This window comes from Cheilinus undulatus, linkage group 15, assembly GCF_018320785.1.
Source record: "Cheilinus undulatus linkage group 15, ASM1832078v1, whole genome shotgun sequence".
Lineage (NCBI taxonomy): Eukaryota > Metazoa > Chordata > Actinopteri > Labriformes > Labridae > Cheilinus > Cheilinus undulatus.
In genome coordinates this window covers 6,548,403-6,575,367 of record NC_054879.1, presented here as the reverse complement: position 1 = coordinate 6,575,367, position 26,965 = coordinate 6,548,403, and the positions used below count along the sequence as shown (strand labels likewise).

General features: G+C 37.7%; 1 protein-coding gene across 2 annotated transcripts in view; it reads left to right on the top strand.

Annotated features, from left to right (window-relative positions):
* Positions 1-26,965, top strand: part of epb41l5 (erythrocyte membrane protein band 4.1 like 5) — a 52,757-nt gene that overhangs the window by 5,017 nt on the left and 20,775 nt on the right. For both annotated transcript variants that reach the window (XM_041807696.1, XM_041807695.1), the window contains exons 3-16: positions 7,739-7,843; positions 10,496-10,538; positions 10,680-10,758; positions 12,217-12,261; positions 12,580-12,632; positions 14,922-15,042; positions 15,261-15,348; positions 15,500-15,588; positions 15,742-15,811; positions 19,291-19,460; positions 20,623-20,729; positions 22,978-22,996; positions 24,572-24,614; positions 24,940-25,058. In XM_041807696.1, coding sequence (XP_041663630.1) covers positions 7,739-7,843; positions 10,496-10,538; positions 10,680-10,758; positions 12,217-12,261; positions 12,580-12,632; positions 14,922-15,042; positions 15,261-15,348; positions 15,500-15,588; positions 15,742-15,811; positions 19,291-19,460; positions 20,623-20,729; positions 22,978-22,996; positions 24,572-24,614; positions 24,940-25,058 — 1,151 coding nt within the window. The remainder of the gene's footprint in view (positions 1-7,738; positions 7,844-10,495; positions 10,539-10,679; positions 10,759-12,216; positions 12,262-12,579; positions 12,633-14,921; positions 15,043-15,260; positions 15,349-15,499; positions 15,589-15,741; positions 15,812-19,290; positions 19,461-20,622; positions 20,730-22,977; positions 22,997-24,571; positions 24,615-24,939; positions 25,059-26,965) is intronic.

Sequence of the window (26,965 nt, the reverse complement as noted above, 5' to 3'; positions counted from 1 at the left end):
CCCTAGACTAGACTCACGTTGAACATCTGTATTAGAGGATAGAGGAAGATGGACAAAGTGACAGACAAATATAGATAAACAAACAGAGCAACAACAGTTAATAAGATGAATTTGTGACTTTCTAGGCCATACAATTATCTAATTTTTTTTTTTTTTCTGTATGGCAACAATGCCAAAATTATGTCAACACTACAGCTAACCTGCAGAATGAGTCTGTATTTAGGTGGTTGGGATGGCCAACACAATCACAGCAGCTGTGATGTGTGTGGGGAGGCTTATTATCAGTGAGGTTGCATAGCAATAATGTCATCTTAGAGTGCAGGAATACACGACAATATTGGCAGCTAGGAGCTGCAGAAATATGTTTAAACAACAGCATTTAATATGAGCACTTCAGTTGTTGGATCTATAAGTGAACATCTCTTAGGCACACAGGTCGTTAAATACAAATAAATAAAAAAAGAAAGAAAGAAAATATGCTTGGATGGCTGTAACTATACCTGGATAGCTCATATCATCTATGTTTATAGACTGATCAATGTTCATATTAGTGATAACTGTAATGATCATGACATAGGGAGGGCATATTGAGAATTAGATCAGTCTTAGACTCACTGTAACATAAAAGATGATGATAGATTTGAAGCTGGCATTGATAATTAGAATCAGGTGGGCCAACAGCAGCATTCCAAACGTAGTTTAGCGTTTGTGATGTCGATGCCTCTGCTCATACTCCAAAAACTGGACAGCAACTCCACCTTTTTTCAATTCTGCTGCTACTGCGACTGCTGTTAAAGTTCTCTCTTCATTCTCGTAGATCCTACATGCCTTGAGACTTTGCTCATTGAAACAAATGGATGTATTAGGTAACATGTTTGCATCCATTTTTAACCATGTTCTGTGCATCTTTTTGGCTTGTATGAGATTTGTGGTTGTGAGTTTTGTTTGGAGTTTGCCTGAAGCATTGTTACAAAAAGAGCAGAATCAAGTTGTAAATATGAAGGACTGTGTGAGATGGCAGTAAGACCTCTTTATTTTTGTTTTTACTGAGTGTTTGTGAGACAAGACTCTAATTGTAGTGTTCATTTCAGCACTTATTCAGAACATTACTTCAGAAAAGTTGAAAACACACTTCCCCTGCTGAGAAAATCCCAGCTGTACTAGTGATTTGTGTCATTTTTGTTCAGCAATAACTGCTGTGTATCCCACCAAGATGACCTGAATAATTTTGACTTTTTGTTGTGTTGTTCTGTCAGAACACTTCCCAAATACTGTGCAAGCTGTACAATAGGAGGAACTTAACTTTATTAGAGGAACAGCGTGAACAAGGAAGTGAGGGAAGCTGAGCAGGTTTGCAGCAAAATATCCCAACTTCTTACCATCTTTGTTTTGTGGGAAAAGTCAAATTTACCATACCAGGACTTTTAGTATTTGATTTAAGGAGCCAAGGGCTGTAGAGTTACAGAAATGACACCTTGAAAACAGTTTAATAACAGTTTGACTGTCAGTTAAAATGAGCATAAATAATAATATAATCGGCATGTGACTGTTGGAGCTGGGAATCGAACCAGTGACCTTCTGGTCAAAAGATGACAGACTTTACCCACTGAGTCACAGTTGCCCCAATACTAAGCAATACTAGTACAGTTCTAGACAGTGCAACTTTGCCAGATTACAGGCATTCCAACCAGTTATTCAACATATATGTTGCTTATAAAACATCCACTTACTTGTATGATCACTTGTATTGCTTTGCACAACACAAATGTTTTTGATTGACTCCCAGGCTGCCAGGTGTCAGCGGGGTAATTTACAATTCAATTCAAACAGGCAGAAACTTAGGTGCTGCCCAGTGCAGAAGTGTGCAGTTTGTTTTCTTTTTAGATGTTTAGGTGGTTGTAAAGAACAGCCACAGTCTAAAAGCGAATAGGACTCATTGACATGCTTTAATGCTTTTCCAGCTGTGTTTGTGTCCGTAGAATTTAAGGCCACCCAAAGTCATCTCCTAGGGTTACCTCTGTTTGGCAGCATCCATGTCCATACATAATCACACCCAGGCTTATGATTTGCATTCCTTTCTTTACATTTATTTACCTTCCTGTCTTCTCTGTCTTTTTTTCTCACCCCACTCCCCACAGACATCCACCCACAACTGTCAGCCTCCTCCAACTTGTTGAAGATTTGTTGCCATGAGAAAACACTAAGCTAATTCCTATTTACATAAAATAGGTCCTTCTATTGATGGTAGTTTACAACCTGATGCCATTGTAAAATCTAAAGGAAGTGAGAAGAATTGAATAAGCTGTACATGAATTTTCATCAACCTCAACAGAGATTTAATTTGGAGTTAGCGCTATCATGCATGCATTTATGTGACTGAAGAATTTATTAAAACAGACTCGAGTGTTGGGCTGATGGAGCTACAGCCTGTGGAACAGAAAACATTCTGCTTGCACACATAAAGTCAAGCAGGAGCTGAAGGGGTGTGCTGATAAATTGGTTGCTAATGGTGGACTGACCAAACAAGCAAGGATAACTTACACTGACCATTCTTATGAGAGCAGCCAGTTATCTTCTCTGCTAAGAAAAGCCTCTCCTTTCAAGCCTGTTAGGATAATGTTTTGATTCAGTGTGTTTGGAGAGGAGGGGGTATTCAAAGATGAGTCTGTTGTCAAAGATGTTTCTTTAGGAGAGGACGAAAGTGCGAGGAAGGGGTGAGCAGATCAGTGTGCAGACACAGTACTAGATAAGGATGTCTGCTGCCTGTTTTGGCCAGGCCATGCTGATGTTCAAAGTAACAATTTAACCATTGCCGATTCTGATGAGGTTTTTTTTTTCTTTCACTACTTTTTTTGGACTCCTAGTATGCCAACATTTTTGTCTCATATATGACAATGAAACAAGTGTTTGTGTAACTGCTCACTTTTTCAGTGTCATATATGAGACAAAAATTGCTAAATATAAATCAGTTTTTCCGCATTATTTGGCCAGTGATCGATGTTTGTAAACAAGGCCGATATCAGCTGATACGGATGTTAAACCGATGCATCGGTGCACCCCTAATTGAAAAAGTTTCATGTGTTGTGACCGTTTTCTTCGTACATGGGAAGCCTGCGGTTAATGAACTGGAGCTTTAGGGCCTGTCCACAGTTGGCAGTTTTAGAGCTGGAAGGACTCACAACCTCATTGGATGAACGCTTCTCAACAGCATTTGTTGTTGCTAAGTTCCAAAAGTTGACCCCCACTTTCCTTAGCAGAATCTTAAATATTGGTTTACAAAAAGATATGTGCTCCGTATTTCTGTATTTTAACGAAATTTCACCAAGAAAACATGAAGACAAAGTAAAGGGATCCTGTCCTGGCATAGGCAGAATCTGTAGACCTGGAAACTAGTCGAGTCAGATTTGTTTCTCTCCCCCCATTATCAGAAATCCTGCTTCTTCAGTGGTGTCAAATTCAATCACAGCAGGGGCCAGATTCTGAATTTAGGTCTAACCTGAGAGCCTAACAGGGTCAACATTTACCCGTAAACTGTCAACCTAATTTTCAACAGTAATAAATTATGAGGCAAAACCTTGATGGAGAATGATTTTGAGATCAAAATGATAAGTTTAAAGGCTCAAAATCTGACATTAAAAGTAAATGTTTTTAGTTTAAAAGGTCAAAACACAAAATTAAAAATCAAAATCATGTTTTAAAAGGCAAATATATGAAATAGAAAGTCACAATCATGTTTTAGAGGTCAGAATATGAGAGGAAGTTTGAAATCATGAGTTTTAAAGGTCAAAATTTAAGTTACATTTTTAAATTGAAAGTTTTAAAGGTAAAAATATGGGATTAAAAGTTACAGTAAAGTGTTGAAAAGGTCAAAACATGAGATTCAATTCAAAATAATGACTTAAAAAGGTCAAAATACCACTTAAAATTTCGAACCTAAAAGGTCAAAATATGAGATAAAAAGTCAAAATTTTAAGTTTAAGTCGTAATTGTGAGATTCAAAATTGAAAATATGAAGACACAAATTAATTTATTTTCCACATCCTGACTTTTTATCCAAATAATAGTACTCTTTACTTTTTCAGTTTTTTATGACTTAACAAGGATACTTTAAATCATCAAGGTTAAGTTTAAGTTTTTACACTGGAGGAAATCTACAGACTTCATAATGGTGGGCCAGTTATAATAAAAATATATGATCTTGCCAGGTATAACTGTACCACAGGCAGGATTTGGCCCCTAGGCCTTGAGTTTAACACCCCTTTGCTTCTTTCTTGATTTGAATTGGCCTGTTAGGGAGAAGAGAAATTGACAAAGAACAGCGCGTCTTCAAAAGTTGAAAGTTTTCAACTGAGAACACTGAGAGTGAAGTGACAAGAACAGCTGAGAACGCTGGACTACTTTGGCTTTGTATTAAAAAGCACTGCCTGTAGATGCAGGCCCTTAACTCAGATGAATGTGCAGCAATGGTAAGACGGTCATCTTATGATTTCAATGTGTCCTGGTCCTATTAGACGTATCTTCTTTTGTAAAGGCCCACATTGAGATTTTTTTTTAAAGGTTATGAAATTGGATGTGTCATTGATAACAGGACCAGGGTTTTTAAAACCTAACTTTTGATTTTCAATCTTTAACCTTAGCTAGGAAAAAAAATGTTTTTTCTACATTCTTTCCATTTTTTTGTAATGAATGCTTATGATACTTGTTAAATGTGTGAAGGACTCCCACATAATTGAACAGTCTTGAAAACCCTAGCCTCCTACCTGTCATAGACATTTTGTCTTTTGAAAACAGATGCATTTACACAATGGCTGGTGTTCAAAATTTAAAGAAAGCTGAGCATCAGCTGAATACTTCAGTTGTAACTTAAAAGACAGAGCTGTGTGCTCACAGGCAGGCAGAAAGACAGCAAAACAATACTGCGGGCAGTAAAATAAGGCCTTGGGTGCAACACATAACCACACATACACACACAATGAGTCCTTTGTACTCTCTCTCCCTCTCTCTTTCTCCCTCCCTGGGTACTGTAGGGGTGCGGTATGCCTTGTCAACTATGCCAGCTAGCATGGGGCCAGCCCCCCTGAGCTGCCCAGGAGCTCTCTTGGGTGTGTGTGTGAGGCAAAGTGCACAACACAAGGAAACTTTTAGATAGCCCTATCCTTTCCCCATTCAATTTTGAACATTTGTTTCTCAGTTTTCCCATAATTCCTACTATAAAACTGTTAAAAAGTGTTAAATTTACCTAAAAGCAAACATTTTAAGCTGATGGAAAGAGTCATGCACATTTAAATGGCATGCAGGAGTTTTGATAACAAGTAACAAATACAGAGCATGAAAGTTCAGTAAAACTGAAATTGCACTATAAAAGAGTCGAAAAATAATTGATGAAGGACATGAGGGGGCAAAATCCAGACAGAGAAAGGAGTGCCATCAGTGATCTTGGACTGGTTCTTTCCCCTAACTCAGAGAAGGGCCACACAGCCAGATGATCACATGATGTATCCAGTCACCTCACTTCTCTCGGCTTCTCAGCGTCTGGGGCACTCTAGACCCCGTTACCATGGAAACCCTGTCGCTGTGCCTCATGGTAGGGTTTAGAAGTTGGACGCCTGTGCTAGTGTGAGTGTGAGTGCTCATGTGAGGGAGAGATCTCCCAGTCCTAGGCAGAACACAGGCAGTAACTGGTACGGCCTTGTTAGAGAGGGCAACACCTAGTCAAACGCTGAGTGCATATGATCATATTTTCTCTGATGAACTTTTACACCATTGGAACCTCATCAGAAAAATCCAGTGCATACTTTGACGCATTCAGAAATAAACTATTACTAACTATTAGTAACCCTTTAGTAGTTTTCTAAGAAGCAGTGTAAAATACTAAACAGGAGGCTGCAGGTATGAAATATTAACCCCTGACTAGTATTTCTATTCTTAACAATGTGTTTTTCTTAAATACATCCTGTTTTTGAACTTTGGATGACCTGATTCATGATATGAGGGAAGACCCTCTCACACACTGAAGATTTAGGCTCAATCCTGAGACACCTCTTGCTCCCTCTGTTTAGCCCTTCCCCTTCATTTTGCACATTCATGTCTAGAGGACGGGCATCCCAATTCTTGTTGGAATAGAGGGGTAGGATGTAGTGCTAGGGCTACATGGTCCTTCATTCTCACAACTGAGAGGGACTGGGAATTTTGCCTAGAATGACTTGAAAGTTATCAGCAAGATTTAAAACTTGCAACAGTCTAAATTCATAATTTCATCTTGTTTCAATGCATTATGGTCATTTTTATTTTGAACAAGCACTTTAAAAAATTCACATAGTAGATGTAGTACACTTTAAAAGTGTGTTTGAGTGTTTGTTGTGGCAGTGTAATATTTTGCATGAATCAAATCCAGTTTTGTGCCTATGTGGCAGTAGCGTACTTTTGTGGAGTATTTCAACTTTAAATTGCAAGTTGTTCCTCTAATGTAGAACTATGAGCTCAGCTAAAGTGCATGGGTGTTTGCCTAATCTGCACCATTAGTAAAGTTATTGACTCAGTCAGAGAGCTCCCACTTGTGGGGACTAACTAAAACATTGTAAGGAGGATGCACTGAACTCTCTGGAAGTGCACTTTTTAAATCAAATGCATCTTTCAGTCTTTCACCTTAACACTGAACAGTTTAAGGTGAACAGCAATCAATCACTTGGAGTTTTTTTTTTTTTTTGTAAATTTACTCCAATTATTAGACAATCATCCCTTAATCTGCAGAGTTTTCCCTGAATGCCTTTGAGAATTTGACACTTTTGCTTTGGCACCATTAGTGAAGTTACTGACTCAGTTAGAGAAGTCCCGCCTGTGGGGATCAACCATGAAACACAATCAATGGTGTACTGATCAAGATGGAAGAGAACCTCCTGGTTCAGTGTGTACCTTTCAGTTATTGTCACTTGTTGTCATTTAAGTTGGCTTGCCTTGTTAAGTGTTCAAGAATAAAATAAGCGATAGAAATAAGGGAAAAGCGCATGGGATGAGACCAAAAATTACTTAAACAGGTTGTTTTGAGTTGGATTTAAACAGAATTTTGAAGTGTAGGAAAGCTTCCACTATGTAGTTTAGCTTTCAATTAAATAATTGAGTGACTTCAGAAATGTACAAATAAGACTAAGTTGATAAAACTTAAAGGTAAATTTATTTGACTCAAATAAATTGGGTTATTACAACTTGGTAATTTGAGTTGGGAAAACCTAATTCAAAAGTGTGTTACCACTTGAAGTGATTTTTTTAAGTCTGTCCAGTAATTCTCTTTTTGCAGTGCAGTAGATTATGTGTTGTTTACATAGAGCCTTCAACAACTGCTGACATGTCGGGAACTTGAAGGGTCTTCTTTATCTTCTACCTCCTCTAACTCTGTTTCAATGGGAAAGGGGGCACTTAAAGTGAGGGGTAGGGGTAAAACTTAGAAAATGGACTGTGACGTCTCAGCACAGGACAAAAAGTCATCCTGCTACTATTGTGATCTGAGATTTGTGATGCCAGTTTCTTCAGGACTTTCATTACATTAAAAATCTTATGACATGCTCTTTCACTTATTTGCATTAAGCTAATAATGCATGACCATCGCCATTCCTGTCAATATTGCCTCTATAAATTACTCTGTGTAAGTTTCCATTGTCGTGCCATCTTCTTGACCCTTGGTACGGCCATCTGTCGCAGAGATAACAAAGTCCTTTGTTTGTCTGTGTGTTTACCTGGACAGAAAAAAGCCAAAGGTGAAGAGCTGTTTGACCAGATCATGTACCATCTGGACATTGTGGAGAAAGACTACTTCGGACTGCGCTTCATGGACTCGGCACAAGTGCCGGTAAGAATGCACTCTGAACTATCGTCTCTAATCATATTATCTGTAAGAGGTGAAACAGGTCACAAGTTTGTCTTGAAATGTTTGGCTAGGTGTGCTTGGTCGGCCTAGGTTTATCATGTAACCCTAGCTATAGTAGTCCCACTTGTGAAACAGAAATTCTAAAAGAGTTAAAGAATCTGCAGGACCTAAGCTGTCATCTATCTATCAGCCATAGCATTTTAGATGCATTGTAGTTGCAGTGTGTATTGCATTTTCAATACGCACAATTTATCACAGTAAATCAGAGCATTTGTTTATCTAAATTAGCAGTGCATTCTGACTAAGTGTGGTTGATTTTAACCACTGGATGGAGGCTTAAGCACAATGGCCATACTTTCACACATTAGGTTAAAGCCATATGATGTGCAAACTAGCTATCTGGGGCGTAAGTAGTGACCATAATAAGGTTAAATACAGCCAATAAAGTAGTGTAAAAAGATATTTTCCACTCATTTTAGAGTCTGGAGAAACGTGACATGAATTCTTGAATATTCCTTCATTTATCACCATAATATACTTTTATTTCTAGACTGAATCTTGCTCTGAGGTATGTTATATTTTCTCTAGTGCTGTTAATTGGTTTTAAAAAATCATCAAGTTAATCACATCACTCTGCTGTGATTAGCCTAATCATTATTAATCACAGCATTTCTTTAGTTTTAGTAATTTTTAGATTTTTAAATGTTCTTATTATCAAGTGTTTATTTTCATTATTTTAACTTAATGAACAGCACTTTGAAAGCACTTTATAACTAAAAAATGTATTTCTTTTATTATCAATATTATTATTATTATTATTATTATTATTATTATCATCATCATCTATAACATTTAAAATACTACCATTTACTTGCATTTTTCTTTGCGATAAATTAGTAGAAGTATGGTGTTTAAATGAAGAAATATTAAACAAGCTAGAGTTTTAAAACTTATTTGTGGTTTGTAAATCAGAGTGTCTTAATTCGCTGAGCAATAATATTTATAAACTGCAGTAGAGCCCAGCAGACAAACACATCAGGTAGAAAATAACTTCTGCTGTAAAGTGAGTGATCAGGTGTGCTGTTACCCTGAGGTAGCTGAAGTTGCTGACTGATGTCCAGTGGTCTCTCGTCAGTCTGATAAATGTAGCTCGGGCCAGCTGCTCCACTTTAGTTGCCTTTTTAGCTGTCATACAGTTCACAGATTCTTGTGACGGTAGTTCTTGTAGGTGTTCTGCGGTACGGGTCATGCGAGGCGACCCAGATGACGTCTTGAAGCCCCTTGTCGTCAGCGATGTTGAGGGTCTGCAGTCTCTGGCGACCCATTAGCCATCGATTAGTTAGCTTAGATGTTGCGTCTTTGTTAACATTAGCAATGACATGTTGTGCCCGGAGGTGGGACTTCAGACTCGTTTTGCTTTGGTGTACAGACAGTTCATCACCGCGGTATGTACACAAAACTTTTGTTTCATCCAGACTTCCATTAGGCAGCTTTTTAAATCGACATTTGCCATGAAGCAGACCTGGGTCTGTCTCCTCACTGATCACTGATCACTGCTGGCTGCTTTTGACCTGCCTTTAACCTTTTCACCTCGGACACCTAAACATCCGCGCAGGAGGACTACAGGATGAAGCTGTGGTCAAACTTAGTTATATGATTTAATTGCGTTATTATTTTTTTAACGCGTTTAAGCTGTCCAGATTAATCAGAAGCATTAACATGTTTACATTAACAGGCCTAATTTTCTCATATCCCACATGCCTAATGGGCAGGCTGTTGTTCTGAACTGTTATGATACATCAAGCTGTTGACTGTAATTTTGGCACCAATAGAACTGAGATATCTGCTGTAATGAACCTATCTAAATTTTATCCATGTCTTCAGTTCTGTTTCTATTTGCACTATTTCAAGCAGTTCTCTAAGCTGCTGTTCACAGCCAGACTTCAGACTTCATTTCAAATCTCAGGCCAGGCATTTTGAAGGAGAGCTTGAGGCCTTCCAGAGAATGGGCTAAAGGGATTGGTTATGGGACTCTTGTCAGCTCTGAGAGTCAGACTGTGCTCTGTGACAAACTGTTTTAAGTCACTGGTTTGCCAGTGACCCTGTTCCTTCAGCCTGATACTATTTGAAGGCCATGGAAGGAGGGAGAGCCGGTGGGAGGAAAGATGTAACTGATGGGAGGGACGCAGGGGAGAGGGGGAGGTAGAGAGTCAAAAGAGTGGGAGGGGGAGCTGAAGAAAAAGAGAGAGAGAGGGGGAGAGTGAAGCCTGTAATAAAGGAATGTGGGGGAGAGGAGACTAGAGAGTGCTGCGAGATCTTCTGTTATCTCTGTCTGTTTCTCTTTTACTCTCTCTTACTTACACATGCACCGCCACCACCGCCTCTCCTTGACATTTTTCATGCCTCATAGAGCCTGAACTTCCAAGAAGAATTACAGCACTGAGCAGAACACTGACTTCACTGTTTGTGTGCCTCTTCTCTCAGACCTCCCAGTGTAAAAACTTTTAATAATCCTAAAGCCTCACTTAGTTTTTATTTGCTCAGTCACATTTTTCTTAATCTTACCATTATTTTGACTTTAGAAGCAGCTTTGTTATATTATTATGTCTTTATATTATCTTGTTTTCATTTCAGCACTGGCTTGATGTCACAAAAAGTATCAAAAAGCAAGTGAAAAGTAAGTATACAAAGACCCTCAACAAGCATGCATAATTGCTTTGTCCTTTGAAAATAGCCTTAGTGTTAACAACCTTTACACACAATTATTCTGAAACTTGATAAAAAATTTACTGTGGTCTAATTCTGTTTCATTTTTCAGTTGGTCCACCATACTGCCTTCACATGAGAGTAAAGTTTTACTCCTCAGAACCAAACAACCTGCACGAGGAGCTAACCAGGTGAGGAAAGCTAAAGATATTTTAACTTTGCCTTGTCTTACTTTATTTTATAAAATTGCAGTTTTATATTTTTCTTGGGAAGGATTTACTAGACCATTAAGGTTATTTCTCTGTATTTGAGTCCAAAATGTAAAAAAATATTAGTTCTGCCAATTTTAATCTTACACTGTATGGACAAAAGTATTCAGCTGCCTGACAGGGACTGTAATGACATTGTATTCAAATACATGTCCTTAGATATAGAGTGGAGTCCAGCTATAATAGCATCCACTCTTCTTAGGAGGCTTTCTACAAGATTATCACATGTTTATGATGCATTTATGAGTTCAAGCACTGATGTTGGATGAGAAGGCCTGGTTAGCAATCTTTAATTTCAAAGGTGCTTGATGGGGATCAGGTCAGGGCTCTGTGCAGGCATGTCAAGGACGTCCACACCAAACTCATCAAATCATGTCTTTATAGTCCTTGCTTTGTGCACTGGAGTACAGTCATGTTGGAATAGAGAAGGGCCTTCCCCACACTGTTGTCACAAAGTTGGAAGCATAGCAATGAAGCATTAAGACTGGCCTTCACTGGAGATAAGGGGCAAAGCCCAAACCTTGAATAAAAGCCTCATACCATTATCCCCCTCCACCAAACTTCACAGTTGGCACAGTACAGTCAGACAGGTAACGTTCTCCTGGCATTGCCAAACTAAGACTTGCCCATCTGATTGCCAAACAGAGAAGGGTGATTTGTCACTTCACAGAACATGTTTCAACGGCTCCACACTCCACTGTTGGTGTGCTTTACATCACTTCATCTGACGCTTGGCATTGGACTTGGTGATGTGAGGCTTGCATGCACGAAAACCCATTCTATGAAGCTCCTGCTGCAGAGTTTTTGTGCTTTAATTACTGCCAGTGGAAACGCAGAACTCTGCAGCATTGAATAAGTGGGGCATTGGCTTACCAGTCATTGACCCCACTTTGTGATTTTATAAGGTCTTCTGCTTCGGGCTGAGTTACTGTTGTTCGTAAACTATTCCACTTTCTAATAATATTATTTACAGTTGACAGTGGAATATCCAAAACAGGGATGAAATTTTACAAACTATCTTATTAAAGGTCACATCGAGCCTTCAGAACGACCCATTTTGTATCAGAAATGAAGACTGCATGTCTAGGTGTTTGATTTTATACACCTGTGCAACAGGTCTGATTGAAACACCTGAATTCAATAATCAACAGGTGTGAAAAATACTTTTTCCATAATGTGTATCTTACTCAAATAAATCACATGTTGTAAATGTTTGTTTTTTGTAATAGCCCTTTAGAAAACATGTTTGCAAAATATAAATGGCTTAAAGAATATTTGCTCCCTTAATGTATCCTAAGTGGCACTTTAAACCCTGTTTGATTAGCAAATTAAAGAAGTGATGAAGTAATATTTTCTAACCTATCTGATCCTTTTTTCTAGATACCTGTTTGTGTTACAATTAAAGCAAGATATCCTCAGTGGAAAGTAAGTAGTTTCCTACATTTGACTTGAACATTTCAGTTAATTGCCATGCACCTAATTTTGCATCATAAGACAAAGTACTGTATTGTCTTTTTAAATAATACTTGTCTTAGGTGTTACTGTTAGAGGCTTAAAGAAATCCATGTTTAAAGGAATAACCACAGAAGGCGTAGTTTTGTTGCATCATTTTTTAGAATTAGCAAATGATCCTTTGGAAAAGAGTAATCCTTTATTAGGGTTGTAGATGACTTTTAGCCGTATGCTAGCTTATTAGCTCAATGTTAATTTGCTTTCGCTAAGTCTTGAAATCTGCAATTTCAGGCTAGAATGTCCATTTGAAACAGCGGTGCAGTTGGCTGCCTTTTCTCTTCAAGGTGAGCACTCCGTCCTCTCAAACTCTGACAAAATACATGATGATTCCAATTAACTATGCAAACAATACTGGTACATGCAGTGCTGTTTCTAGGAACACTTTTAGGTGTGTGTGATAGTAATAGTAATCGTTATTTGCCAGTTTTGAACTGGAGTACAGCATATTTGTATAACAAGAAGCCCTGGTGGTTTTCAGTCGGCAGTGTCTGAGTCAGTTTTCTAAAAGCTGGTTCTACACTACATTTTTAAAACTTCATTCGGTTTTTAACCTTCAAATTTTAGCCCCCATATGACTCACCGGTTCCTTATTTCCCGTACTCTGTGAGCATGTCAAATTCATGGGTGCATTATAAAACTGGCAAGAAAAGATTCCAATTTTGACTAGTCAGAGCCATGTACTCACAAACCCAGCTTTAGCTGCTGGAAACAGCTTCAGAGTCCCTGCACCATTAAGTTTCCCTTGATCCTTTCAAACCAGTCATGGCTGTCTCTGTGATTCACCATCTTGGTGAGGCTCCTGGTAACATCGCCTCTTTGGCAAACCTTTCCACCACCATAAGCCTACAGAACAAGGACTGCTGTAGCCTTGAGAAATGGAACAAAGAATGAGACTTCAGACACTTGTGGCTGAGAAGTGATTTGTCTGTGCCACATAAAGCAGGGTAACTCTTTAGAAGTGAGCCATTGCTTTTCTACATAAAGAGAACCCAGCTAACATGTGGGGATGTTCCCATAGTAAAATGCATTGCAGTTAGAAGCAGAAATAGTTGGGACTTTCTGTTTCTACCTCATGTTATAAGAAGAGATTCAGTTTGAACTGCACTGATCTGCAGTTTTTCAGTGTTACCTGAAAGAGCTAAATAAAAGCTGCTACTTCAGAGAAACAGAGGTTGAGTCATTAGAGATGTTTATGGAGTGGGATTGCGTGCACAAACCTTTGAAAACACACACACACAGATACACACAAACATAGTCACTGTGGGGTAAATGCCAGCTCATTAGTGCTCCATCCTCTTCGGAGGCCCCCTAATCCAGCACCCTTTCTGTCTTCTCTCTTTCCTTCAGTTGAGCTTTCTGTCCTGGTTTTCCTTTTTTTTTAGAGTTATGTTGGTCCACTGACATTTACTGGTTTAGGGATAGGATCAGCTTATCTTTTCTCTCCTCTATTTCCTGAGGCTTTTCTCACAGCTGGACTCTAAAAGTGAAGTCCTAGTTTCTTCTTTCTACACAAACACAGCAAAATGAAATCAGAAGGCTTTTGGTCTCTCTTCTATTTCTGTTTTCTTTAGGATCACTTTGTTGTGTTTTATCCATTTGTCTCATGCTTTTCAAGATAATATTTATCAACTAGATTAGGGATTTTTTAACCTCATTATTGTTTTAGTCTTTTTTCCTGATTAATGAGTGACCTCTAGAGAAGAAGGAAAGCAGATAAGCATCAGTCCATGACCTAATGCTACATGTTATCTGTGCTTTCACATTGAAGGGGGATCATTTGTTTATTTTGGTTTTAGGGATTACCCACTTTAACAGCTGGAGGTAGACCTCCTGAGGTTGTCTTCTGGGAGTTTAAAGTCAAGGTTTAAGTGGACACTAAAGCAGTATTTAAGGATGTTATTCTTCTTTCAAGTCCAGTCTGTGCACTTGTACAGTCTCAAACAGTCCTAAAAACAGTTCTTTAAGTGAGCTAGCTTGTGACCTTTGTATCTCACACCAGTGGTGTGACCAGAATTGAATTTGCCGAAACTTTCATTAGTCTTTGGCTGTGTGTTATGTGAAGATCAACCATGGAACTTTAACAGATAAAGGCATACATTCGTACCCTACAAACAGGCTATAACGGTGCAGGGTTCGATTTTGTGACGTTTATTCGGATTATAGATCCCCCCCCAAAAAAGAGCATCTGAAAATAATGGACCCAGTGTGTAAAGATCTTAAGTCCTAAAGACCTATACAGATCTTTACTAAGTTTTCAAATGTTTTTACAAGCTCAGAACACAGCATCCTAAACCATCTGCTGAGGTTCAAATGGAAGAAATCCACACTGCTGTCAGTGGAGGAAAGTGTGACAGGGGCAGCTACTGTTATTTTTTCTATTAAAGCTGGAATTGCTTTGGTTTTGTTTTCCTGAGTTATTTACTTTTCTACCTCTCTCCATGAAGTGTGTGTTGTCTAAAAGGTCTGGATATCAATTGTTGTCAGAACATGTTTTAAACGGTATAATTATTTTATTATTACTGGTATAAAGGACACATCTCTGTCTCATAGTATGTTTTTTTGTGTATTTTCAGCTGAGCTTGGTGACTGTGATCCTTTGGACCATAATTTGGACCTGGTTTCTGAATTTCGCTTCATTCCCAATCAGACAGAGGATGTCGAGCTGGCGATATACAATGCATGGAAGGAGTGCAGGTAAGCATTTCACCATAACTAAATCGGTAATTTAACAAAGGGCCACTCACATTAACCAGTTCTGATTTAAAAGGGATGGTTAACAGTTAGCATATCTTATGCGTTTTCATTTGGTAGTGACTATTCTGTGCAGGCTAGCAAAATTATATTCATCAGTAAGCTGCATTTATGTTGTTTATTGAAAGACTTCTCAGTCTTCTTTCTTTTCTTTCTTCCAGAGGTCAGACACCAGCCCAAGCTGAAATTAACTACCTGAATAAAGCCAAGTGGCTAGAAATGTATGGTGTGGACATGCATATGGTTAAGGTAACTCCAACACAAAGCATGGACTCTCTGCCCTGAGCTGATAGTTCCTTCAGGAAAGACAGGAATTTGGAAAAAATTCACATAAGCACTTGAAAGACTTGATGTTGTCTGATGTCCTTTCTTCGTCTTTCTTTCTGCATTTGCCCTGCAGGCAAGAGACGGTAATGAGTACAGTCTGGGTTTGACACCAACTGGAGTTCTGGTGTTTGAAGGAGAAACCAAGATCGGCCTCTTTTTCTGGTATCCTTGCCAAATCCATTTAACTTAATTTTTTTACACTAATGTACACTAATGTAATCAAAAATATTTTAGCATTCATCATTCACTCAGTAGTATGTAGAAACATGTGCTTGTTTGTTGATTTCTGCATCATTTTTGTGTCTATTTTTGTAGGCCCAAGATCACTTCTCTGGATTTCAAGAAGAGCAAACTGACACTTGTGGTAGTAGAAGATGATGAACAGGTAACAACGAACACACTCCTTTTATACATAAAGGGCTGAGAACTGAAATATTCATTCATGCACATCGTTAATCTGCTTTATTGATTACTGTGTTATCAATAAAGCAGATTAACGATGTGCATGAATGAATATTGTTAATCTGCTTTATTGATTACTGTGTTATCAGTGAAGCAGTCTTTATGTTGCCAGCTTGAAGTTCCAAACAGTAATATGGAATGAACTTTGCTTGCCATAAAGAAATAAAAACTGAATTGTGAGTTAATAACCAATTTATTAGAGTTAATTAGGAATGGAATCGTAAGTCCTCTGATGTTCACATAAATCAGAGAGGTGCTTTCTCAGAATTCAGAATTATTCATCCAGATAGAAAAAATCTTTCAGCAGGCTCAAAAAAAGGTTATAGATCTGTTGAAAATAGAAGATGCAGTCTGGAAACATTAGAATCCAACACTGATGTAGCTCTATACAAAGGTGACCTCTGGTAGCCATTTGTTTGCTTTGAATATTGCATTCCCTCAAACTTTCTAAAATTTCACAAACATTGAATAGATCAGTTAATTGATAATCCAATCAGACGAAAAGAAAGTCAAAACATCGATCCAAACCATCAACTTAAATCTTCGCTTTTATTTTGAAATTCCTCCCACACGTCTGTTGACAGTTTCCTCCAGCTGGGAGACATCCAGAGGTTTCAAACAAACTAGAGGTAATGGCTGTTGCTAACAGCTAGCAGCCAAGATTGAGAGGATATCCACTTCTCTCCTGGCTGTGTAGACATCTTTCTGACATAGTTCAGGGTTCCTACAGATCCTTAAAAAGCCTTCATTTGATTAATTTATTGGCCATGAAATTTCTTATTAATATTATTAATGTTATTTTTAACATATCCCTTTAGTGTGATCAAAATACATGAAAGGAAATAACAATGTGGGGTTCTGAAAATGTTTGATGTGTTTAAATCAACACAAATATCTCTAGTTATGTTCCTGATTTAAAGTTAATGAGGAGCTCTCAATTTTAAGTTTTGTAAAATAACATTTGCAACATGAAAAAGCATTGTTCAATGAACACATACTGTTTGTCTTGTAACACAGATTTTTAATGAAAGCACAGATAAATTTCAGCTATTAGATTGGCAAACGGTGACGATATGAAATTGGTGCATCCTATCGTCTGATATCAATCGTAGGATCCTGAATTGAATCGAAATTGTATTGAAATCGCAGCAGATTTTGTATTATTGGAAAAAATTGTATGGTGCTATGAGAGGTTGGGAGAGAGAGAAATGTGTATGCGAGCATGCGTGTCAGCCATGCACATGTGACTTTAAACTGAACTTTAATTTGCGTCTCAAAGATGGCAAGGATATCATCACCTGTAGGGGATAGACTGGGTTGGCTCAAAGCATACACTATTTTGTGTTGTGGCTGTTACTGAAAAGCTGTAAAGCTATTTTAAAGCATATTCACTTACCAAGCATATTATTACAAGTAATTGAGTTGTTTTAGAGATGTAACAGGCATAACTTGTATTGTTCTGCAAGTTTTTGTCTTGTGCTACAAGACTATCAACCTCTGTAACATACAGCCCTGGTCCCCGGCATTTTTAAAAACTTTTATTAAGCAGTAATCTCAGTTAGACATGCTTGACATTTTCAAAAGAGATCTGATCAAACTCAGGTACAGTAAGCAAGACTTTTTAAAAAAAATTGCTTTAAAGATTGAACAAACAAGATCTCTGAAGACTGCCGTTTGTAGTGCTTGAGCCCTAGAAAAGATTGGTTCAGAATCTAAATGAAACAAGACTTACAGTAGTAATGTATCACCCAGAGGCAAGAGTATATGAAAGAGGAGGAGAGTCTGTTTATGTCTGTCCTGGAGGTCTTTGAGTGAGGTTAATAAAGAAGCCTACCCCCTCTGGTATTTCTGGTATGCACTATTCTCCTACACACACAAACACACACTCACACGTACACACACTTGCGCAGTACTTGTCTGCCAACTATGTCCAAAACAGTTAAATACTGTATGTTAATCTGGCCACCATAAAATTAACTGTTTATACGTGAACTCTCAATTATCAGTCAAGTTGTTAGTCACACACTCTTGGTATGAACATCAGAGCTGGAACTATGACAAAAAACACTGCAGTATTTCTCAGTGCAGTGAGCTCTGGTAAGATTAACTGTCAGATAGTTATGGTAAATTGTCTCTGCCATTGGAAATGAAACAGTTAAATCCCATTGTTAAAGAAAAAAAGAACAGGTGTCTACATGAAATCTAAGAATGTTTCTTTGTCTGCAAGCTTGTGTGCAATGTTCCATGTGAAGGCAAATTTGTTTGTTAGGAATTCAAAGTGAAAAGAAGAGCTTGTTTTGGTTCTGAATAAAATAGATACAAACTGTACTTTACCAGTTAAGAAGTAAATAATACAGAGCATTTTAGACACTACTTTGATTTCTAAGTTCGCCTTATTGTCTTTAAATGCATCACTTTAAAAGGGGAACAAACTTTTTACTTGAAAGATGCAATTGTAACATTAAACCATCATCAGGTGTTTTTTTTAGTTTGGCTGTCAAATCATTACATTTTTATTGTGATTGATCCCAGAATTCCTGTTGTAAATTGCTATCAATTTCAGCTTTTTTCACATTTTGAAATTGCATTATTTTGCCTTTAGTACTGTTTTTGTCTCATTTTTGGATTTTTGTGTTAAAATAAGGTTAATTGAATTTCTGTTTTAATACAGATGTGTTTTATTTTGAAAGAAGATAAGCGACTTTGGGTAGATTGATGATTATGACACTATCTTAATCCTGGAAAGTAACCTTGTTATGGATTGTAAAGGAAAATAAGAATGCAAAAACGTAAAAGTTTGATAACACAAGTTCAGATGACTTTGTGCTGAGCTATCTGAGTATTTTTTATTTGCTCTGCCTTTTGTGCCTTTTATTTAGAGAGGAGGACAGTGGATAGTGTTGGAGATAGATATGGGAGACAGATTTGTGAAAAGACAGTCAAAATCATGAATAAAGGAGATAGGAAGTTTCGGCCTGACATCGATATGTATCTTAAAACAGTCTCACCAGTGTGACTGTTAGTGTAGTCCGTGGCTTTACTGCTGGGCAGACTTTCATCTATGTCTCAATGAGAAATTGGATTAATGAGGTTGCATTTGCACAGTGAAGTACACCCATTCATTCTTAACATACAGTATTTGTCCCCTACCACAAGCATGTGCTAGCACATGAGCTTTGTTTTACTGAGGTAATGTTGGCAAGGACTGAGGGCGGATTCTGAATGCATAAATGTGTTCTAGTAAATATGGCATGGGAAGCTTGGAACATAAACTGTGCCATGATAACAGGTTCTTCTGACTGGTGATGCCCAAGAGTTTGTCATTTACTCAGAACTTATCATCTTCTCTGTATCATCCACATCTATTTATCCATCCATTTAACTTGTGCCAATCTTCCCCAGGGCAAAGAACAGGAGCATACCTTTGTCTTTAGGATGGATCACCCTAAGGCCTGTAAGCACCTGTGGAAGTGTGCTGTAGAGCACCATGCTTTCTTTAGGCTGAGAGGGCCGGTACAGAAGAACTCTGCACGCTCTGGATTCATTCGCATGGGATCACGCTTCAGATACAGGTAATGCAGACAGATGCAATGTCAGAATAGAGAGAAAATGATCATTTTTTATAAGCTGAGTGGGTTGATATTCAAAGGTTCCAATATCCTTTTGCAAAAAAATCACAGGACTTAGAGTTCACCCGCATTTTTATTTTCTCAAAATGAACTCTCAGTGCCCATGGCAAAGTAGCAAAACAGATTTTGTTGGATTGAGTTGTACCTATTAATGTTGAGCTCTGCTTTATTGCAAGTCAGCATATTAAGTGCTATACAAAATGAAGTAAAAAGAAACCACTGCATTGATTTTTTTTATCTCTTCAAAAGAAAATAGATTAATTTCAGAGTTTATGTCAACACAAAAACCTAGTTCAAGCAAAAGCAAAGGTCTTAGGGTTCATAAATAAACAAAGAAAAACTTAAAAATAGAAAAAATGATGGTCAAAGTAATCAGGTCCTTTATTGTAACTCATTATGGTTGCCAACAACAGTTTTTCAAGGTCACCTTATTGGCAGCAAATATATTGGCAAATATATTTAATTTTAAAAGTGTGCTGTCATCATGAAATGTTTTTAGGCTGCAGATTCAGACCAGCAGTGTTTGCTAGGTGGAAGAGCGCTGCAGTTGAAACTGTTGTGGGGACAAGTGCAGCTGGGCTTACTTAAAAAGAAGACTTGGTGGGGGATGGGAAACTGCTGATGGGTTTACTGCCACACATAGAGAGCCTCATGTTTGTTTCCGTGCCGTATGATTGAACTTATCAACAGAGATTATCCTAGCTTTGCACATAGTTTCATTCTCTGTACATACAAAACCCCACGTGTGTACACATAGATACTTGCAGTGGTATAAGACAGGCACTCAGTGTCCACATACCACAGTAGCCAGCTAGTTCCCTTCTGTGTGTGTTTAAACATTGCCCAGTTGGATAAGCATTGACTGTAATGTTGATCTAACACAGAGGTTAGAGGGTTTGTTATTAATAGAAGGTTATCGCTTGGATGGGTCCAGAGTTCAGCAGGGGTCATCACTACGCCCTTCTGGTCAATCAGATTTCATCACAGTTATATATCCAGTGTTGTGCTGCAGTAATCAAGATTGCTATTTAGCAGATTATAGAAATGATGAAAGTGCTTTAAAGTGTTTTTATTTTTTTATCTTTGCATGTGTTTGTATGACTAGTGGAAAGACAGAGTATCAGACAACCAAGGCCAGTAAAGCAAGGCGGTCTGCCTCCTTTGAAAGAAGGCCCAGTCGACGCTACTCCAGAAGAACTATGCAAAACAGAGGTGAGGACCACGCTCACACAGTCTCACACAATGCATGAACAAAACAATCAGGGTTTACCACAAAATCCAGTGTGTACGCCACACTGTAACACCTATTTTTTCATCTAAAACTCTAATAGAATTGCATTTTTTTCCTCCAATATTGCGATTGCAATTTAATATGCTTTATTTTTTTAAGTTCCTTATCTTATGTATTTCTCTGCAAACATGCAAAATAAGATATAATAAAAAAACAGTATTTGTTAGATTTTGAAAAAATATCTAATTGCTCTTATTTTGATTAATTGCAAATTTGAAGGGATATGTTGAAGGGAATGATTTCATTTCTTTCTCTTTTCAAATGCCAACATTTAAAAACAAGGAAAGTAGGACTTTTTGCAAATCATTGTAGAAAAAAATTCACACTTGAATGTGTATATGATGTGTAGAGCATAACATCTCTGCCACGATAATATGTATTACCTGGTTCTTTGAAGCACACTTCAGGTCAAAGAAATATTGCACCTTCTGCGATTTGGAAATTACAGTTGGACAAATTGCAATTTAATCAACATTTTGGTTAATTTTCCAGCCCTACAACAGGGGCAACTTAAACACCAGTATGAAGTGCCTGTTGCTGCCATGTCATATGCTGCATGAGACATAATGCAACTGAAAATTCATCCCCATTCATTGTGTGTTGCAAGTGGCAGCTACATTACTCAGAACCTGCTTGAATTTAAACAACACAGACAACAGCCTGTGTCCACCGGTACAACAGTATCATATCTGTATTGACATTGGCTTGCTGATAAGAACTCTGCAGATTTACTACAGTATAAAAATGTAAACTTAACCATTGAAAGGTGAAAAAGTAAAGAGTAAAAATATTTAGATAAAAAGTCCAGAATGTGGAAAAGAAATCATTTTGTTTTCATTTCATTTTTTCAATTTTGAATCTCACAATCAAATTTATTGTTTGACTTTTTATTTCATATTTTGACCTTTTAAATTCACAATTTTGACCTTTTACATCAAAATTCAACCTCTTAAATTCACAATTGTGAATTCAAAGTTATATTTGGAGCTTTTGAACTCCTAACTTTGAATTTTAATCCCACATTTTGACCTTTTGGACTCACAACTCAAAATTTTAACTCATGTTTTTACCTTTTAAACTCATGAATTTTATTTTTATGTAATATTTCTATTCTTAAAACTCGAGACTTTAACATTCTTACCTCATATATTTGCCCTTCAAAATCGTTATTTTGACTTCAAATTTTGTGTTTTGACCTTTTCAAATAATAAGCTTGACTTTCATCACAGATTTTGAGCCGTGAAACTTATAATTTGACTTTTTTTAATCTCAAAACCATTTATCATCAGTGCTCAGTTAGTTTTCCCTGTTGTTTTTTTACTGGTTCAAATGACAGTTTATGGTTAAATGTTGATTCTGTTAGGCTCTTAGCTTAGACCTGTGATTAAGTTTGACACCCCTGGACTAGACTGATGGGGTACCACTATTTAATCACTCTATTTCCTTGTTATGTCTGAACTGTGCATTTAAAGAAAAGGGAAAGTATACCAATAGTGTGACTGTCACTGTTAAGTGCTGGTATGAAACACTCCTCAGTAAGGTCAACAAGAAAACAGAAGAGCAATTCCTGGTCTGTGAGTCTGTCTCACAACAGTGACTAGTTACAGTACTGTAACTAGTAGATGCACAAACTCCATATGGCAAAAACAGGAAACAGGCATGAAGGAGAAACAGAGCTGTGCAGGAACTATACATTGTGGACTTGGCTGAAAGAAATCGTCACACAGAAGGAGGGTTTAAACTAAGACTAAACTAGAGCTGAACCATTTTCTCAAATCATTCAGCTCTGCTTTAAACCTTTTTTTCCCTTTGAAGATCATAAAAAAATAAAAGAAAAAACTGTGGCTTGTATACCAGGGTGATTTATGTCTCATGGTACCCTTTGAATACACCTCCCCAGTGCAAGAAATACACAAATGCAAACACACATCAGCTTCCTGTATTTTTAGCACAAGCAAACTATTGCACATAATTTGAAATGCAGAAACAGAAGTCTTGCCTAATTCTATTTTTTTAAAAATATATATTTATATTTTTATGTATAGAAAAATACATGGATAATATATACACTTACATGTGTGTCAGTATCCCACAGGCAAGACTAACCGTTTAAATCAAATAATTTTTTGACCAAAACACTTACCGTCTGCTTTTTGTGTGTTTTTACAGGAACATTCAGTCCTAATGAGTGAGTATGCTGATATATCACAGTTATTTTTGTGCCAATGTCTAATTGAATTATGTTCTGTCCTTCTTGTGCATTTTTAATGCAAGAATAATCCTGTCCTATTGTTACTGTCTCTGAATTCACTGCTCTTGTCTCATTTGGGACTGATTAAAAAAAACAAAAAGTAGGAAGGTCCGGTACAATGTGTATGCTGACCTTTCTGCTTTTTTTCTGCGGTCTAGGATTTTTTAGTCCTGCATCTGCATACATTTTGTCTTTCAGTGAGCACAATAGTTATCTTTTCATTTGTGACAGATACCAACAATCCAGAGATTGCACCAAAAGTTGCTTAATCACAAATAACATGAATTTGTCTACAGTCATGCAGTACTATTGCTTAGAGTGTTGTGACTCACCCACTCTGTCTCTTAATTCATTCAGTTACACCATAAGCCCTGACTGTAATCTTGTTACAGAGGTAGCCTTTGTTAAAGGGATATGAGTGTGTGTGTGTGTGTGTGCTAAAGACTGTCAGCGGTAGTTTAAAGCCATCATGGGACCTGTTGACTCAAAACATTATGATGATAAATGCTCCAGTGACTTCTTATCACACATGATTGGACTGATCTTCACTGAGAGGATGCAGTTCCTCCTAAAGCAACTAGATATTGAACCGCTGAAATTTTTAATAGAGTGTCTTTCAGAAGGCTCTAAAGGCCGGCTCAGACTACACAATTTTTTTGGTCGTTCACAACAGCACCAATGTCAGACTATGCAACAGACTGGGTGTGAGTTCACAGGTTGACGGGTGGGGTTGGGGTCAAAGAGTGTCACTCTACAACAGAAGCGCTAAGTGATTATAGTTGTCTTTTGCTCTTAAAAAAAGGAAAATAAGAAATATTATGGATAACATTTATGGATATCTCAAGAGGAGGACAATATGGACTGGCTGTCCTTCAGATAGAACTTAAGATATGCATGTAATAACATAAATACAAAAAAACCCCAAATGAACACATAAGTTTTAGTGAAAAAAGGGGATCAAATGTGGTAAATTTTGTAAATGATGATACAAAGACAAGGACAAGGAGGAAATGCCCTCCTGTTGGTAAACGTCAGGATTCACGTCGTTGACGTCAGGTCAGGGTGTCAAACTAGACAACAATGTAAGAAAAATTCTGACATTGTTTGCTTTTTCGGTGGTGGAGCGTCTTGGACGCGTCATTAATTATGTCACACCACATGACCGTTTGCCGTTCCTGACGTTCTAAATCAGGCCCAAGTTTTGACGATGAGCTATGTAGTCTGAGGCGGCCTTAACACTAGCCTACTGAAAGAGTTTGGCTTTATCATCACCTGATTTACTGGTACTTGAAATGAAAAGTGATATTGGAAAAATGTTCTGGTCCAAATTTTTGCCAAATTTCACATCAAAATTAGGTCCATGAGAAACATCTACAAAGGCAAGACACAAACTATAAATTGTTTCTGAAACCACATCAGCTATCAACAGCATAAATACATGTTTAGCATTTAGTATTTCTCAACATCGTTGATATTTGTCTCTTGGTTTTATCATATTTTTCTCTTGGTTAGGGCTCTTTCTCCTGGCAATGGAGTCAACTCCAACAAAGACAAGGTGAGGAACAGAGATGAATGTGCATCATCGAATTTCTTTTCCATTGCAGGGATAAATTAAGCATTGCAGTGTAGCCTAGAAAGATTCTCAAGTAAGAAATCAAACCTAAGGCCATCAAGGCAGAGTTAGAGCACATGCAAGGATATCACACTGATAATGATTATGCCCTCATATATGAAATAGCTGATTCACTTGAGTGTTATGGTTAGGAAATGGCTATTACAAAATCTCTTCACAAAGAATGCATTTTTGTTGTATGTTTTTGTTCCAACTTTGTGTCCGTATGTTCCTAATCTTTGATGTGTTTTTCTCTGTTTTTCTTTAGGTTGCCTCCAGTAGAGGTGCCTGGTCCAGCGTGCCTGTGGTCAGTCCTGCAGCTGCTTCTGCTTGTGGACCGATGGAAATTGAGGCTCTACCCAGAAGTCCTGGTGGAGAAAAGAGAAGGTTGGTACCTGAAATTTTTAAAATTACACCTTAATCTGCCTCCTTTTGGTTTTCATCTTCCTTATTTATTTTGTTTTGGTTATCTTGGCAATTTTACATACTCACTTTAAGTTCAGTATTTGATGAAAATGCCCCATGCAACCATTAGAGAATATTTACATAAGAAATGGAAGGATTTCTATTGCTAAGGTAGTTGATGTTTCATTCTGCATACCGGTGGCAGTTTGCAACATCTTTGTGCTTAGGGAAATGAGATGATTTCATGGAATGTTAAGGAAGGCAAACTCATCCCTGCTAAAAGAAATGGGTAGATAGCTTGGTGTGTTTTTCACGGTCTAATGCCATGAGAGTGGCTTAACACGGCTTATCCACTCACCATGTCTTGCTGTGACCAGAGAAGCCAGGGAAGAAAGAGAGTTAGACTTGTGAGCAATTTTGTATTTGTTTCTGCATGACCCTACATTTTGCTTTTCAATAAAAGATTAGGGGCTCTCTTAAACACCATAAAGAGGTAGATCCATGTGTGTCTGTGTGCATATTAATATCCAAGTGGAAGGCTGAGCTTAGTAGAGGACTAGAATGCAGCAGCTCAATATCCAACTGTCAAGACGTGATTAGCCATAGAAAACATGAGCATATGAGGCAGACCTACTCTGGGACTGTCTTAACTTTAGTTTGACATACATACTTTTTCTAAACTGACACAGTTTACTTTATCTGCCTGTATGTAGTTTTATGTTTCCAGTACTCTTGTCTCTCAGGTCCTGTGTTGGCATTTTGCCTTTAATGCCTCAACATTTCTGCATCCAAGAGTCATGTGTTAATGTGCAATCCTTCATTTTTTCTGTGCAATGCTTTTTTATGAGTTTTTGAATGAAAAAGCAGATTTGCCTGTGCACACATGTATATATGCACTCACCTCTTACAAACCACTGTTCCCCTGTGTGTTCCAGTATAAACATGTACTGAGGGCAAATTGATCATGTGTGGAAGCAGGCCAGGTAGGTATGGTCCAACACTAAACCTCGCCATCGCTCTGGCTTAACAAATCAGTTGCTATGAAGTGGCAGGCTTTTTCAATTTGGCTTTGGAAATGGGATTTCATGCAATGGTTTTATGTCTGTCCACTTCTGATCAGCATGAAACTTTAACCTAATCGGTGCAGGGAATGGTCTGATCTTTGGGATGCTCTGCAAGGATCTTGTGTTTGGCATCATTAATCAGTGATGGGACTTGATTTTGGCTTTGGCTCTGTTCTTTACAAGACTTTGCTCAACTCTAGTGTGTAGGTGTCTTTGCTTTCAGTCATCTAATGACATGCTGTGCATTCTCTGAGTCACTGCTCCTCTGCAAACCCCTGTTTTATTCTCTAAGCTGTAAAATGTTACACAGATTTATTGAATGATATTCAAAGATGAGTGGAATTTGTTTGCCACTCAGCTTAAAGAAAATAGAAAGAAAAACAGAGGATTTAGTTTTGAGGCTTGAGATTAAAATAGATATTTGAAACTGCATATTTTGTTTCACACTTTGTCCCCTTGTGTAGTAGGACTTCCCCTTTCCTGCTCAGACTTCTCTGACTTCAGAGTAAAAAAAAAGCTCATTCAGATTTACAGCTTAGGTTGATCCTGCTGCTAGTAAAGAACATTTCTGGTCAGTTGTTGTAAGAGGATTGACTGTCACTCATTTCTATTGAGCAGCGATCATTTTTTCTTCATTCACTGACAAAGAAAGAAAGAAAAAATCAGGGATGGGCAGATGTGACTTTGGATTAAGCCTCTTTTTCACCAGAGTGATTACCGATGACACCAGTTGTGCTCTACATGCCTGTCCCAAGACCATGTCACTCTAAGTAAATCCTTATGAATTTAAAAAACAAAATCCAGTATCTTTTACTCTCATTTTGC